The 17,609-nt window shown below is 36.2% G+C and overlaps 1 protein-coding gene and 1 non-coding gene across 2 annotated transcripts; one reads left to right on the top strand and one right to left on the bottom strand.

Moving 5' to 3' along the window:
* The first annotated feature begins 290 nt into the window (after positions 1 to 290).
* On the top strand, positions 291 to 6,753 carry CMTR2 (cap methyltransferase 2). The gene is made up of 2 exons (XM_037063681.1): positions 291 to 704; positions 2,882 to 6,753. Exon 2 carries the CDS (start codon positions 2,901 to 2,903, stop codon positions 5,187 to 5,189), a length of 2,289 nt encoding a protein of 762 aa, XP_036919576.1. The 5' UTR covers positions 291 to 704; positions 2,882 to 2,900; the 3' UTR covers positions 5,190 to 6,753.
* An 8,326-nt stretch (positions 6,754 to 15,079) lies between these two features.
* Positions 15,080 to 15,199, bottom strand: LOC118999288 (small nucleolar RNA SNORA61). Its single transcript, XR_005069077.1, has one exon. It is a non-coding gene; the product is annotated as a small nucleolar RNA SNORA61 (small nucleolar RNA).
* Positions 15,200 to 17,609: the final 2,410 nt, after the last annotated feature.

The raw sequence follows: 17,609 nt of genomic DNA, 5'->3' as shown, positions 1-17,609 counted from the left end.
TGCCCTTTTTCCCTCTGAGGTTGTCTTTTTCTTATTGATTTGTAGACACATAGAATAATAGAGCGTTACTTCGCAGTTTCCTCAATTTGGCTTTTAACTTCACATTGTCTAAAAGACGCCAGTTTTAATTTAATCTGTACTAAACTAAATTCTGCCCAGCGGCTTTAGAAAGCCTCCCCATTCTAGCAGCCAAGTGGGCGGAACCAGATTCCCTGACAGATTTGCCCCGCCCTACCCCACTCTCCAGGGAGGGGGCGGTACCAAAGGAGCTCCGGTTGCGCGCGCACAGCTTTTGCTGCCACAGATGCTGTGGGTAGAAAGGTTGGTGCTTCCCAGCTGTAGTACCCCAAGAAGAAGCAAAACGTAGCGAACGGAGTCCTGTGCCCTACGAGAATCGCCAGCGTGCGTAAGGTTGACGCGCGACGTCCTCCTGCCTTGAGGCGCGTGCGCACTGTGTTTGTCAGGGCCTCTGGCTGCTGTCAGCCGCTGTGGTGGCACGGTCTGGAATTGGTTCTCTGCTCCCGGAGTTCGGAGGGCGGGTCCGGGCCTCCTTCCTGGGTCTCCTGGCGCGTCACCTCACCCCTACGTGCTGGGGGTTGCCGTAGACCCCCCAGGAGCCGAAGTGGAGAATGGCCCCTTTGAGTGAGGAGAGCGAGTGAAGCGCCGCCTCTCTAGACTCCGGCTGGAGGTGGGCGTGAGCGAAGGTAATTCCGGCCGGATTCGGAGCGCGGGTCGTCCTTGGGGAGTTCAGCTGGGGAGGCTGGCTCTGCCACTGAGGTTTCTCCAGATCAGAGAACGAGCCTCTTAAATGGAGTTTGGGACTTAATTCCATCAATTGAGAAATCTTGGGTGCCCCTGGCCCAAAGTGAAGCACTGGATGCACATTAGCTGTGACTTTTAATTGTTGCTGACAGGAGGAGTTGGTGAAAACACTTCTAAACTCCTTTGTGTTAATTGGAGAGGTAATAGCTGTCATGAAGTTCACAGGTATTAGTTTCAGTTTCATGAATGCCGGTAGGCGGTACGTGACTTCCTCCCCGAGTCTGCAAAATAAGAATGGTAATACCCTCCTAGGAGAATTACGGTGCCACAAAGTTCTATGGAGTGCCTAATGAAACGGTATAGGAACACATACTGGAAACTTTCTTTATATTCTTTAAACCTTTTTTTTTCCTGTCATGCATTTAAGCTCTGTACTGGAGTTGAAGTTCATTGTTATGACTCAGAGGAGTGCCTTTTGTGCTAAATATTATATCCTTTCTTTTTTTTGGATAAATAACTTATGGCATACTTACGGTGCACTAAGCACTGTTCTAACCTTGGGATGATAAATTAGTAAACATACTGCTAAAGAACAGTAAAAGCAAATGCTAACAGAGTACAGTCTTGATATTATTTATTGTGGTGGTAGCTCACCTTTATTTCCCATTTTAATCATTAAACATTGGCTTCTTATGGGATGGTGATTGTCAGTTTTTTCATTTTTAACAAATTTAGGTTCTTATTGAAAACTTGTGTAGGATGCATTGGATATACTAAATAAATGCAGCACTCGTGAACTAAAGCATCTGTTGATTAACATTGTGCTGAGTACAGTTGACCCTTGAACAACACAGGGGTTACTGTTGACTGGAAGCTCTACTGATAACGTGAGCAGTTAACACTTATTTTCTGTATTAAATGTTGTATTTTTACAATAACATAAGCTAGAGAAAAATGTTAAGAAAATCATAAAGAAGAGAAAATACATTTATAGTATTCATAGAAACATAAAATGCACATATAAATGGACCTCTACAGTTTCAACCCAGTGTTTAAGGGTCAACTGTAATATGTAATACTTATTCCTCTATCTGCTGGAATTAAGAACTTTTCCAACACTATGCCATTAAGCTATCCTTTCTTTTATATCCCTTTCCCTTTCTGGTGGACAGATGCTTTTGGTTTCTTAGGAAGTGTTGGAACACAAAATGTAAGGTGACTGTGTAATTTGTATGTTCAATGAGGATATTCTTCACTTTAAAATTCTTCTATCAAAGTATGTTCAGTTTTAGTGGCAATAATAAGTAATATTTTTTAGTGTGAGCGTAAAATAGTGGGAGCTGTCTGACCAGATTGAGGCAAGAATTTGTAATAGTTTAGAGACATGCGAGGGTGAACTATAGGTCAGTTTCAGCACTGAGCAGAAGGAGGCTAACTAGTTAAGTATATCATATTAATAGTATGTGGATGAAGGTTAGTTGGTGACTTATCAACGTAATTTAGTACAACCAAAGTGCGTGTCTTAAGAAGAGTCAGATCTGGACAGAGAACATATTTGGCATTCTGGTTGATGAGTGTAAGTGGTTGGTGGCAGAGAGGCCTGGTAGCAGGACCAGCATGGGTATCAGGTACAGGATCCTCTCCTGGAAGGAATTGAAATTTGGAGGGAGCTTTAAAAAAAAGAAGCTAAAAGTCACTTGTTAGAGCTTGGTCAAATAATCAAAGGTCATGTTTGGAGATGAATCTTAGTCTAAGTGTCTGTGGGTAATGTCTCAGTCATGGGTAGAGGAGGACTTTGCAGGAAAACTAAAGGGGTTACTATGGTAATAAGAGCTGCCATTCATTCACTGATGAATATTCTGTGGTATTTTTTTTGTATATGCTAGCATGTTCTCCTCCTCTAAAAAAAGAGACCTCCATTTTTTAAATAAGAAACTGAGATTCAAAGATGTTAAGTTATTTGCCCAAGGCCACTATTACGCTGTAATTGGCAGAGCTAAAATTTGAGACCAGGTCTCCTTTTTATGCGGTTTGTCATGAGTGTGATCTGATTTGCTGTGGATGAGATTTCACTCACTAATAAATTTGATTTATTTAATTATGTGTTTTCTTTTTCTAGATTTTAATTTAATTTGAAAATGAGTAAGTGCAGAAAGCCACCACTGGGTTCAAGTCCTGAGACATTCAGCCCAGATATTGTTGCTGCCATTTTTGAACTCTTTGCCAAGAACTTTTCTTATGGCAAGCCACTTAATAATGAGTGGCAGTTACCAGATCCCGGTGAGATTTTCACCTGTGACCACACGGAATTTAATGTATTTCTTGATTTGAAGAACTCCCTAAATGAAGTAAAAAACCAACTGAGCGATAAGAAACTGGATGAGTGGCATGAACACACTGCTTTCACTAATAAAGCTGGAAAAATAATTTCTCATGTGAGAAAATATGTGAATGCTGAACTTTGTACTCAAGCATGGTGTAAGTTTCATGAAATTTTGTGCAGCTTTCCAGTTATTCCACAGGAAGCTTTTCAGAGTGGAAAACTGAATTCTCTACACCTTTGTGAAGCTCCTGGAGCTTTTATAGCAAGTCTCAATCACTACTTGAAATCCCATCGATTCCCTTGTGATTGGAATTGGGTGGCTAATACTCTGAATCCATACCATGAAGCAAATGACAATCTGATGATGATTATGGATGACCGACTTATTGCTAATACCTTGCATTGTTGGTACTTTGGCCCAGATAACACTGGTGATATCATGACTTTGAAATATCTGACCGGACTTCAGAATTTCGTAAGCAACATGGGCACTGTTCACTTGGTCACTGCTGATGGGAGTTTTGATTGCCAAGGAAATCCTGGTGAACAAGAAGCTTTAGTCTCTTCTTTGCACTACTGTGAAGTAGTCAGTGCTCTGACAACTCTTGGAAATGGTGGCTCTTTTGTTCTGAAGATGTTTACTTTATTTGAACATTGTTCCATAAACCTGATGTACCTGCTAAACTGTTCCTTTGACCAAGTCCATGTTTTTAAACCTGCTACAAGCAAGGCAGGAAACTCAGAAGTCTATGTGGTGTGTCTTCATTATAAGGGGAAAGAGGTAATCCATCCTTTATTATCTAAGATGGTGCTGAATTTTGGGACTGAAATGACCAGGAAAGCTCTTTTCCCCCATCATGTGATTCCTGAATCTTTTCTTAAAAGACATGAAGAATGTTGTGTGTTTTTTCATAAATACCAGCTAGAGACTATTTCTGAGAACATTCGTTTGTTTGAGTGCATGGAAAAAGAGGAACAAGCAAGGCTGAATAAATTAAGAGACTGTGCTGTTCAACATTTCATGCAAAAGTACCAATTGAAGCCTCTTTCCAGAAATAATTGGCTAGTAAAAAAATCTAATATTGGTTGTAGTACAAATACAAAATGGTTTGGGCAGAGGAACAGATATTTTAAAACCTACAATGAAAGGAAAATGCTAGAAACCCTTTCATGGAAGGATAAGGTGGCCAAAGGATACTTTAATAGTTGGGCTGAGGAACATGCTTCATATCATCCTGGGAAAAGCTCTCTTATAGAGGGGACAGCCTCCAGTCTTGAGTGTCACTTATGGCATATTTTAGAGGGAAAGAGACTGCCCAAAGTAAAGTGTTCTCCTTTTTGCGATGGTGAAATTTTAAAGGCTCTTAATGAAGCAATTGAAAAGTCATTAGGAGGAGCCTTAGATTTGGATTCCAAGTTTAGACCAAAACAGCATTGTTCTTGTCATGTTTTTTCTGAAGAACTGATAATTGCTGAGTTGTTTAACCTTACCAAGTGCCTTCAAGATGAACAGTTTGTACAACCCAGCAACCAAAAAAAGTGCCTGTTGGTAGGTTTTCCAGCTGTTCCTGATAACAAAATGAGTATACCGTTGGAAGTTCAACTCCTTGAATCAGTTGAACTCATGACTTTTACCTGTTCATTGCTTCATGATGGAGACCCAACTTACCAGCAGTTATTTTTGGACTGCCTTCTACATTCATTACAGCAACTTAATACAGGCGATGTTATGATTTTGCCTGTACTTTCTTGTTTTACAAGGTTTATGGCTGGTTTGATCTTTGTACTCCACAGCTGTTTTAGATTCATCACGTTTTCTTGTCCCACATCGTCTGCACCCCTGAAGACCTGTGCAGTCTTGCTATGTGTCGGTTACAAGGACCTTCCAAATGCGGTTTTCCAGTATCTGCAGAATGTGAATGAAATGTTGAGTGTTTTGCTTAACTCTGATGCACCCCAGCAAGTGTTACAATTTGTGCCAATGGGACTGCTCCTTAAGGGGGCACTACTTGATTTTTTGTGGGACTTGAATGCTGCCATTGCTAAAAGGCATTTGCATTTGATTATTCAAGGAGAGAGAGAAGAAATCATCAATAGCCTTTAGTTGTGAAATTGAACTTGTCTTTCTGACATTTGACTTTATGGCTTCTTATAGTTTCCATTGTTATTGCATCCCCTCGCTATTAATTTATAACCTTTCATTTTAGGGAAAGGCCAACTTCTGCTTCATTTAATGGCTCATTATTTCTGGAAAACCATCAGCTAGTTCCCATCTCTGGGATATATACATACACAGGCATAGAGTTTTCCTCGTGGTAGAGTCGATGAGTATTGATTTTCAACCTCAAACATGAGATGTGTGTGTGTGTTTGGGTGGACATGTCCATACTTGCATATGCAGTTTAATTGGTCTTTATCTGCTTAAGGTTTTTACTGAGTGCCTTTATTCAGTTTTTCTCCAACTAATTTCCTCTCAATGGCTAATGCTGTTAATGAACTGGTGAAAGGAGGTGAGTCACTCCTGAGCAACACTGACTTAGCACTGACCATGTCAGTTACGGATTTAGGAAAGATCTTGCCAGATTTCTTGTTACATGATATCATTGCCATTGACCCAGTTTACTTTTATGGTTCAAATGAAGCTACTGTGCTGTTTCATGAATAGTCTAACCACAGCCATCAACCAGAAGGGTTATCAGGACAGCTAAACCAAAGATCATGTTTAAAGCAATGCAAAGTTATTCTGTCTAAAATTTCTGTATCATGAAAAGCCTGATTTAGCAATGATGTAGTAATTTTTAACTTCCAGGAAATAATTTGAACTAAAAGATATTTTAAAATTTCAAAATAATGTTTATGGTCTTATATTGGGAGCACGTGATTGTGATAAATGTAGTGAATACTGAAGATTTTTTTAACACTTTCATAATGATGGTTCAGCATTTAGCATTTTTGTGGTCTTTATGGTTTTTTTTTTTTCAGTATGAAAGTAGCACTTTATCAGAAGTTTAACCATGAGATGGTTATTTTATGTTGTTTGATTTCTTTTGAATTATATGTATTTAACACTGTAACTGAGCTTTTCTGGCAAACTAGTAAGCAGATCTTTTCTACTTTGAAATTCCACAAAATGGAGAATATTTATATTCTTACAGGTGCATTTTAGACATTTTTGTTAGTTATATGAAAAATAGATGTATTCTTTGATATATTTGGTTGATAAATATTAATCTGAAATTTTTTCATGTTCTTTGCTATTTTGAGTTCCATTATAGATTCATGAATAAAGTCATTAGCAGAGAGATTTTTGTGTTCGTCTTTTTAAAAGAGAATCATGGGGGAAGTTAAAAATATAACTTGGAAACAGATTTTTTTTAAGGAAGGTTTGAATGAGAGTTAATGTTCCTTCATTTCCTCTGATTTGTATTCATTAAAATTTAGTTCTTAATATTGTATTATTTATGGAAGCTCTACTTTGGGAAAGAAATGGAATACTTAAGGGAGGGAGAGGATGGGGGTAGATTTAGTTCTTGTCAGGGAGGGTGTGGATGCCTGGAGGTAGATTTCTGGAAGAAATATGATTTCCTACTGGTGATTTTATGGAAGAAGTTCCTGTTGTATAATGGTAGAAAACTAGTTACCCAGAAAGAATTAAAACCACTCTTAGAGAACCCTTCTGTACTTGGTAGTCTTCATTATGCTTTGGTTGATTTGGTCCAACATAATGATGCTATTCATTCTTATTTACTTTAACCATTCATTAGAATGAAGTCGAAAGCGTAAGTTTAGGTTCTGATATTAAAACTTCCTTTTGAGCCTCTTAAACAAGTATTTAATACTTAGGTTTTTAACACTAACCTGTGTAGGCATGTATAATATACTGGTGTATACTAGAATATTTTGGTTTTTAACTTGGTTTTTGGAATTGGTTGCTGTTCATCTGATTAGATTCAAATTTGCTGTAAAGGTGAGAAGTGACTTGAGCAAGATGTAAACTGAACTGGATATAGATGACAGATACCAGTGATTTACAGGAATTTCTCTTTGAGAAAAGGGAGAAAAAATGCTTTCCAAAAATAAATGAAAATGAGGAGGACAAGTATGAGATGATTTATATAATTTATCAAGGTAGTTACTGCTCTTTAAAAAAATTTTTTTCACAGATCTTGAGATTTTTAATTGTGATGCTTTTTGAAAAGAATTTATAGCATTCCAAATATTTAAACCTCATAAATGTGTTTTTTTAAATACTTAGATGAGAAAAAAGTTTATAAATTTAATTTCTTCAATTTTAATTTTTGTCACTTCCAGAAAAAAATGTCTTTTATATATCAGTTTGGGATTTTATGAATTATCCTAATGTTACGTAATTATATGAGTGTGTTGAAAATATCTTTTCTGAAATAAATTTAAAGTCCAAATGTGTGGACTTTACTCCATCTTTAAAAGAGTTACTTTGTTTAAAAAGATTTGTGTTAAATTTTTTTCTCCTTCAAAGTTCTTGAAATAAAATAAGCAAGATTAAAATATTAGAGTTGAAAAGCCATGTTCCTTGATGTATTTTATTTCACTTATCTTTGATGAGAATACTAGGTCTTTAATAATATTTAAACCTTACTCTTCATTTCCAGATGAGATCATAATGGACTAACTTTAAAATTAGTTACAGTGCACTGGTATAGATGTATAAAATCATCTAATCCTTCATAGTTTAGAAATGAAAATGTTGGTTATAAACCTAACCTGTATCTTATTTTCCTTGGTTAAATACTTTTCACTGATATTTTTAAAAAGAGCAATGATAATATATAATGTATTTTTAGTTTCTATGACAAAAGTTAGATATAGGACATTTTTAGTTCTGTTTCAATTTTTTAAAAGGTTTTAAACAATGACTGATCATTATTTAAAAATAAAAACAGTACATGCTTATAAGGATTTTTAACAAAACTTAAGAGGATTTCTGTTTTTATGTTCTAAAAGTGGTTATTTATTTCACTGGTATAATTAGGCTTTATTTAAATTTACTTTAATCTGTTTAGTAGAGTTGGAACAAGATTTAGACTTAATGTAAATATTATTCTCTATTAAATTAATGAAACATTATTAAACATAGATGGTGCAGATATGCAAGGCCTAGCTGCAAATTTGTTGATTATATAGTTACTATTGAAAAAATAGACTTAATAATAGGCCTTTCATTTTTTTGCACCACATTATTACTCATTTCGGCTGATTTTAGGAGCAGAACTAACTATAAAACAAAAATTTCAGTATTTCCTGATGAATTTCTGTTTGGTGGTAAGCACTTTTTAGGGTTGGCCTAATGGCTAGGTACCAAGTAAACTAAAATCTTGGTATTATGGAAAGTAACTCATAATGTACGGATATGTTTTAGCTTATATATTAAAAATAATTCTTACTAAGTTTATAATGTGTTGTAGCATTCTTTTTTTAATCAATTCATTCTTTAGTTTGTTTATATAAAACAGCAATTTTTGCCCTGGCTGGTGTAGCTCAGTGGACTGAGCACGGGCCTCCAAACCAAAGAATCAGTTTTGATTCCCAGTCAGGGCACATGCCTGGGTTACAGGCCAGTTCCCAGCAGGGGACCCACAAGAGGCAACCATACATTGATATTTCTCTCCCTCTCTCCTTCCCTTCCCCTCTAAAGATAAATAAATAAAGTCTTTTAAAAAAATCTTTAAAAAAATAAAGCAGCAATTTTTGACTAAGGAGTTCTTCCCTCCCCTCCCCACCATTCTGTTTTTTGTTTTTTCTTAGTTTTGGCCTATACAGAAAATGAAGGTAACTTATCTTTGGATAAGTTCAAGTTTATACTGGAATATTTTAGGAAGAGGTGAAGCTGTTTTATGACCACAGATACATGGAGAAGCCAGCTGGTCTTTATTAATGGCAATATTTGGAAATTATCTGTCACTGCATTTAATTTAAAAATCTGATCTTGTGTTCACTTTTAAGTTGCATATTCAAAGCCCTGGCTGGTGTAGCTCAGTGGATTGAGTGCGGGCCTGCGAACCACACGATCGTGGTTCGATTGCCAGTCAGGGCACATGCCTGGGTTGCAGGCCAGTTCCCAGTTCCTGGCAGGGGACGCACGAGAGGCAACCATACATTGATATTTCTCTCTCTCCCCTTCCCCTCTAGGATAAATAAATAAAATCTTTAAAAAAAAGTTGCATATTCATTTACAAATTGCACCCATGATAAGGTTTCTCTAATATTCTTGAGATTTTGGTGTTTGTGTCTTTCCAGTGTCTTTATGGATCAACAGATGTGATCACCTGTGTTCACTTATATGAAGTACAGCAGCATCAGTTTAGCCTGTTATCAGACATTTAATATTATTGAGTGTTTAATATTCCAGCCCCACTGTTGATTTTGTAATCTACCTTATTTTTAGGACTATAAGACACACTGGACTATAAGACACCTAGGTTTTAGAGGAGGAAAATAGGAAAAAGATTTTGAAGCAAAAAATGTGGTAAAATATTTAATAACCTGTGACCCCGCTCCACCGCCGCCTGCCCTCCCCCAAGTGAGCCAGGTGTGCTACATTCAGACTATAAGGTATACTCCCCTCTCCTCCCACATTTTGGGGGGAGAGTGCATCTTATATTCCAAAAACTTTGGTAATTAAGGAAAACGTGTAGACATTTTTTTTCTCTAAACTGTGTACATTATGCTGAAAAGATAATTGTATTAAAAAGATTCCACAGATATTTGTGGATAAACCTATTTTGCTTACGCTGTTGTATAAGTAAATTATGCGGGTGTATCTGCATCTCTTTGCTATTTAAGATTATGCTTCAACACCAAATTATTTTACTGGGCAAGATAGAAGTGCTTTTACTGTCGAGAGTTCCTGTAGAATTCCAGGGTTGATGAATTAGTCTACATGTTAGACTAGCTGAGTAAATTCAAAACAATCACAAACACATCTTAGTGAATTTTTTAAATTACAGTAAACATTCCTGCAACTATCTAATAATTCCAGTAATATTAATTTCTTCCTGGAGCTATTGTGCTTACTGCTTGAATCATTTAATTGAGCATTATTTTAAATTAAGCCATTTTTTTCCTCCACTCTTTCATCTTCTTGTCAGGATTACAAACCCAAGAGCAAGGCACTGCGACAGAGATAATTATTTGTATCTCGTTTTCAATATAGATGTCTACAGAATACTCTGAATTTATTTTTTATTGTAGAAAACTTTCAAATATACACAAAATTAAAATGTACTCTCACCCAGATTCCATAACTGTCAACATTTTGTTGAACTTGCTTTATCTGTCTATACTTTTTTTCTTAGAGTACTTTAAAACAAATTCATGAAATATTTCTAACAACAAAGACTATCACACCTAACAAAATTAGTATCACCCAATATTTAGTCTGTGTTTAAAATTTCCAGCTTCTCCCAAAAGTGCCTTATTACACTTGATTCAAATAAGGATCCAAATCGCACATTCCATTTACTTAATATATCCCTGAGGTCTAGCTTTTAAAGAGCCCCTCTCTCCACTCCCCAGTCCCAAGATTCTCTTTTCCAAGCTGCGTTCACATTCTGCATTTAACTTATTTTATCCTTTAACTTGTATCTCTGTACTACATATGCTCTTTTTTAAAAAAGTATATTTTTATCAATTATGCTATTACACTTGTCCCAATATTTTCCCTTTTATGCTTCTCCACTCAGTCCCTCCATCAGGCAATCCCCACACCATTGTCCATATCCATGGGTCATGCATATGTGTTCTTTGTCTATTCCATTTCCAATGCTGTACCTTATATCCCCATGACTGTTCTGTAACTACCAATTTGTACTTCATCCCTTCATCTTTTTCACCCATCTCCCCAGCCCCCTTATTTGGCATCCATCAAAATATCAAAATGTTCTTTGTATCTATGATTCTGTTTCTGTTTTGCTTGTTTATTTTGTTTTTTAGATTTATTTGTTGATAGATATGTATTTGTTGCCATTTTATTTTTCATATTTTTTATTTGTTTAAAGAAGAACCTTTAACATTTCATGTAATGCTGGTTTGGTGGTGATTTACTCCTTTAGCTTTTTCTTGTCTTGGAAGCTCTTAATCTGTTTTTTTTTTTTAAATTCTAAATGATAGCTTTGCTGGGTAGAGTAATATTGGTTGTAGGTCCTGACTTTTCATCTCTTTGACTATTTTTTGGCAAACTTTTCTAGCCTTCCAAGTTTCTTTTGAGAAATCAATTGACAGTCTTATGGGAACTCCCCTGCAGGTAACTAACTGCTTTTCTCTTACTGCTTTTAAGATTCTCTTTATCTTTAAACTTTGGCATTTTAGTTATGATTTGTTTTGGAATGGGCCTTCTGCGTCCATTTTGGCTGGGACTGTGTGTTTCCTGGACTTGTATGCCTTTTTCCTTTACCAAGTTAGGAAAGTTTTCTGTCATTATTTTTTCAAATAGGTTTCCAATTTCTTGCTCTCTCTCCTCCTTCCAGCGCACCCATAATGCAAATGTTGGTATGCTTAAAGTTGTCCTAGAGGCTCCTTACATTCTCCTCGTTTTTTATGGATTTTTTTCTTCTTACTGTTCTACTTTGGGTGTTTTTGGCTTCCTTATGTTTCACACTGCTGGTTTGATTTTCAGCTTCATCCACTCTATTGTTGATTCCCTGTAAACTGCTCTTTAGTTAGTGTATCCTTCATTTCTGACTACTTCTTTTTTACAGATTCCATGCCCCTTTTTCTTATGCTGTTGAAGTTCTCACTAAGTTTGCTGAGCCTCTTTATAACGGGTGTTTTGAACTCTGCATCTAGCAGCTCGTCTCCATTTTATTTCTCTTTTTGGAGTTTTATCTTTCATTTGGGTCATCTTCCTTTGACTCCATGTTTTGGCAGCCCCTCTGTGTTTGCTTCTATGTATTAGGTAGAGTTGTACATCTCCCAGCCCTGGTAGAGCGGCCTAATGTAGTAAGTGTCCTGTAGGGTCCAGTGGCACAGCTCCCCTGTTACCCAAGCTGAGTACTTAAGCTACGCCCACTGTGTGGGCTGTGTACACTGTCCTGTTATAACTGAGCCTTAGTTGCTGTTGACACATTCAAGGTCAGCTGCCACCTGTGATGTGTCTGAAGTCACACAGCATAAGCTACAAAATGATCTGCAGGTGGCTGCTACATATATTGGGCTTGGAGGTGTCCAGGAGAGGCCAAGCTGTGAACCAAGGCTGGCTGCTGAGAGTGCTGGACCTGGGGCACCTTAGTGAGAGGTAGGAAGGTACAGAGGCTTGCTGAAGCCAAAGGCTGCTTACTCGAGAGAATGTAAGAAAATCTGAAGCATGGGCCAAAACAAGCCATTCGTATGGAAAAACCACTGGAAACAGCTTGTGTGAGCCAGCAAGTTTGGTGGGACAGAGCCTCAGGGAATCACTAGGGTGGGACAAACAGTGTGAGCCAGTTTGATTGAGTCTCAGATATGGTGCCCACCTGCTGGCTCTGGTTCTGCGAGGGGAGGGCTCAGGAAAGGAACAGTGGCCTCTGCCCACCTTTCTGTCTGGGAAAGCTGCTCCCCAGCTCTCGCCCTGGTTATGCCACATATTTTCTATACAAGTGTGATGGTTAGATCTAGATGATTGATTACTTTTGGCAAGAATACTTCATAAGTGGTGGTGGGTACTTCCTTTTTTTAATCACATCATAAAGCGCAAAATACCTAGTTGTCCCTTCTCAGTGACATTGGGGTTAATTGGAGGTTCAGATGTTAACCTTATTTACATACTACTAAGTTTTCTTTTCATCTTTCACTTAATAGCTTTAATATCTATTGAATATTGATACTTAGCTTTTTTAGGGGTTTCAAATTAGTGATTTTCTAACCATATTTCTTCCGTCTTAATTAGGCTTTATAATAAATACTTGAGGTTTTCAGCTGTTTATTTTCCTTTATTCAAGGAAAGCCGGAGAAATGCTTAATTTTTAAAAACAGTTTATCATATGTTCACAAAAATAAGTTGGTGTGTCAGCAACCTCCAAAGGTGACCAATGAGACTTTTTGGGGTGTAGTTGTTTCTAACTATCTATCTTTAGGAACTCACGGATGGTTATATATTTGATGTATTTTAGTCAATTGCAGCTATTGTTCTCACTTGATGCTCAAATTATTCGAGTTTGGCTTGGGCAGATGGGGAGGGGCTCCATCTAGTTGATACCTCTATCGTTGTTTCTACATAACTTGAATAGTCTGTGATAGTTTCCATACCTTCTACACAACACATGCCAGTATCTTCTTGTATATGTTCTGCTTAGACCTGACATCATCCTGGCCTTAGTGAGAATGTCTGTCGTAGTACAGTTCCCAACATTTTGGGCCTCAAGACCCTTTTAACCTCTGAAAAATATTGAGGAATCCAAGGAGCTTTTGTTTATGGGAGTTATAGCAGCTTAATTTCTGTATCAGAAATTAAAACAGAGAAAAATTATGTGTTGTTAGTTAATTGAAAAATAACAATGACAAAACTATTATGTGTCAATACAATTTTTAAATGAAAAATAACCTTCAAAACAAAATGTAGTAAGAAGCATGGCATTGTTTACATTTTTATAAATCTTGCCTTTATAAGAGAAAAACTGCCCCCGGCTGGTGTAGCTCAGTGGATTGAGCGCGGGCCTGCGAACCACACAATGGCGGTTCGATTCCCAGTCAGGGCACATGCCTGGGTTGCAGGCCAGTTCCCAGTGGGGGACTCATGAGAGGCAACCATACATTGATATTTCTCTCTTTCTCTCCTTCCTTTCTCCTCTAAAGATAAATAAATAAATATTTTTAAAAAATAAGAGAAAAACTGCTAGATGTTCAGATCTGTTTTTACATTTAATATGTTGCAATACATTGTTTTTGTTGAAGTAGTTAAGAAAATCTGGCTTCACATAGATTTGTAGTTGGACAAGGGATGGGCATTTTAGCAACCTTTTCAAGTAATTATGGGTATTCTTTGACACTACTCCAAAACTTGACAGGTGATAGTTTCTTAAAAGTTGGTTGCAGTGAAGAATCTTAAACTACATTGGTGAAATTTTTGTACTCTATTAAACTAAATCCATTATCTCTCTTGCACTTTGGACCATGTATGCACATACAATTTTGCAACACATGAATTTGTCATTTGGAAAATACCAGTTCTTTGAGTTACACAGATCTTGCAAATGTTGACACATTTAACTATATGGTATCAAAAAGAAATCACATTTTTAAACATCACTGTTGATATCATCAGAAAAAAATCTTAAGTATTGACAAGCTGTCAAGCTTAGGGTATTGTATTGAACAGAATTTTCTAAAATTGAATTTTTGCTTTAATGCTTGTACTTCAACAAATACTGAAGGATGTTTTCTGTGTGGTGACAGCTGACTTTATCAATTTTTGAGAAAATAGCTGTCAAATACACTTGTCTGAATAACTAGAATTTGGCTGCCAGTTGTTCTTTAAAGTAAAAATGTCATTCCACGAAAAATGTACAACTTGTTTGCAACTCAGTTGCACCAGTACTTTTCCTGACAGCCATCCTGTGTTGGTGCACAGCAGAAGTGCATTTCCTGTCCTTCCCATTCTTCACCTAGAATATCAAATATGTGTACCAAATGTCAACATTTAATAATTACTGCTTCATCACGGATATTCTTAAGTAGAAATGACACTTCCCCCTACTGTGAATATGTGTGATGAGGAATACAGTGAGTACTCATCTAGCTTGGTGCCACTGCCTTGAGTGGGTTCAGGCACCAGAAATGTTGCCCCTCCTGCTTTTGTATCACTAATGTGACTATTAACATAGTGAGAAGAGGAAATGAATAATGTTGTTGAGCCCATGGACCACGTTTGAAAACTGCTGCTCTGGTGTTTCCCCATTATATCAGCCACTGATTTTTAGATTTTATTGTATTATTTTCATTTATATTGAGATATTAATTACTATTTTTAAGGCTTTTTTTAAACCTTTTTTGAAACTAGCCCACATGCTACAGAGCTGTGAGGCCAGCTTCTGTGTCACTTTCCCTCCTTTTATGACCACCAAGACCGGTGTTCAGATCCCATGGGAAAGGGAACCAGAGGGTTATTTTTAAGGCTTTTTAAAACCACAAATGCATGTTTAGTTAATCCATATTTTAAATCTGTGGCGATGAGCATATGTTTCCCTTTAGTTCTATTAATATGATTAACTGTATTAATGGATTTCCTAATATCGAATCCCTTTTACATTTCTGGAATAAGCACTGTTTGATTATGATAGATTATTGGATTCTGTTTACTAATATTTAAAAAATTGCATTACTATTTATAAGTGAGATCGGTTTATAATTTTGTTTTATTAAGCAATATTAATCTGCTTTTGGAATCAATATTAAATATTATTAGTCTGCTTTTGGAATCAAATTTGCTTTATAAAAATGGTTTAAATTTTTTTTCTATCCTCTGAAATAGTTTAAGTAACATTTGAATTATCCGGTCATTAAAGATTTGATAGATTTCTTTGTAAAACCATGTGGGTCTAGTGTATTTTGGCAGGGAAACTCTTATGACTTCATGTATTTTATTTTACAAAATTCACTTGTTTAGAGTTTTTACCTCTATTAGTATCAGTTTTGGTATATTTACCTAGAGTGCTATTTATTTCATCTAGATTTTTTGAAATAAAATTTTCTTTTTGAACTCTACAGTCATCTCATGATTTTAAAAAATTTCCTGTTTTGAGCTTGTTTCTTTTGTTTGTATACTTGTGCTTTCTCCCCATCCTTTAAAAATCAGGGTAACTATTTATATTTTGTTGATTCATTTTCTTTAAAAAATATTTATTTATTTTTAGAGACAAAGGGTGGGAGGGCGAAAGAGAAGGAGGGAAACATCAGTGTGTGGCTGCCTCTTCCATGCCCTGAACTGGGGACCTGGCCTGCAACCCACGCATGTGCCCTGGCTGGGAATCAAACTGGTGACCCTTTGGTTCTCAGGCCAGCACTCAATCTACTGAGCCACACCAGCCAGGGCTGATTAATTTTCAAAGAACCAGCTTTTTTGTTTTACTTATTTTCTTTTTTTTTAACTCAGCAATTTCTCCATTATTTTTTACAAATTGTAATATAATTGACATATAACAATGTATTAGTTCCAGATGTACAACATGATTTGATATATGTATCTATATTGCAAAATGATCGCCACAATAAATCTAATTAACATTCATCACTGTACATAGTTACAAAGTTTTTTCTTATGAGCACTTTTAAGATCTATTCTCTTAGCAACTTTCAAATATACAATACACTATATAGTATATATTCAATATAGTGTTATTTTATTTTTATGTACTTTATGTGTGTATATCCCTTCTCCTGGCAGCCATCAGTCTGTTCTCTGTATCCGGGAGCTCAGTTATTTAAATAAAAATGTTTTAAAGATTGTACATACAAGTAAGATCATCTAGTATTTGCCTTTGCCTGACTTATTTTACTTAGCATAATGCCTTCAAGGTCTATTCATGTTGACACAAATGGCAGGATTTTCTTCTTTTTTATCGCTGCATAATATTCTATTGTGTAGAGATCACATTTTCTTTATCCATTCATCTATCAGTAGGTATGTAGGTTGTTTCCAAGTTTTGGCTATTGTGAATAACGCTGCAAGGCACGTGGGGGTGTATATCTTCGTGAGATAGTGTTTTCACTTCCTTCAGATAAGCACCAAAACATGGAATTTCTGGATCATATAGTGGTTTTATTTTTAATTTTTGGAGGAACCTATATTCTCTTCTGGTGGAGTAAAACTGGGTACACAAATTTACATTCCCATCAAGAATGCAGGAGGGTTCCCTTTTCTCCACACCCTTAGCAATACTTATTTCTTTTCTTTTTGACAAGAGCCATTTTAACAGGAATGAGGTGTTATTTCCTTGTGGTTTGATTTGCAACTACCTGATGCTTAGTGATGTTGAACACCTTTTCATGTACTTGTTGGTCAGTGTATGCCTTTTGGGGAAGAATGTCTAGATCCTCTACCCATTCTTAAATCAAAAGTGTGTGTGTGTGTATACATATATACATCTGTATATATGTATATATATATATACACACTCATTTTAAAATCATATATTTGTTATTGAGTTGTACAACTTCTTTACATATTTTGGTTATTAACCCTTTATCAGGTATGATTTGCAAATCCTTTCTCCTGTTCAGTACGTTGTCTTTGCATTTTGTTGATGGTTTTCTTTGCTTTACAGAAGCTTTTTAGTTTGAGGTAGTCCCACTTGTTTATTTTTGCTTTTCTTTGCTTTTGGTGTCAAATCCAAAAAATTGTTACTAAGACAGATGTTAAGGAGCTTTTACCCTATGTTTTCTTCTGGGAGTTTTGTGGTTTCAGATCTTATGTTAAAATTTTTTATCTATTTTGGGTTGATTTTTTAAAATTAATATTTTATTTATTTCTTTTTGGAGAGAGGGGAAAGGAGAGAGAAAGAGGGAGAGAAACATC

This window comes from Sturnira hondurensis, unplaced genomic scaffold, assembly GCF_014824575.4.
Source record: "Sturnira hondurensis isolate 20B ecotype Veracruz unplaced genomic scaffold, ASM1482457v3 Scaffold0014745, whole genome shotgun sequence".
NCBI classification, from domain to species: Eukaryota; Metazoa; Chordata; class Mammalia; order Chiroptera; family Phyllostomidae; genus Sturnira; species Sturnira hondurensis.
The sequence above is the reverse complement of the archived record's forward strand: the minus strand, read 5'-3'. Positions and strand labels throughout refer to the sequence as shown.

Coding starts and splice junctions, on each gene's coding strand:
- CMTR2 (XM_037063681.1), top strand. CDS start 2,901: ATGAGTAAGTGCAGAAAGCCACCACTGGGTTCAAGTCCTGAGACATTC.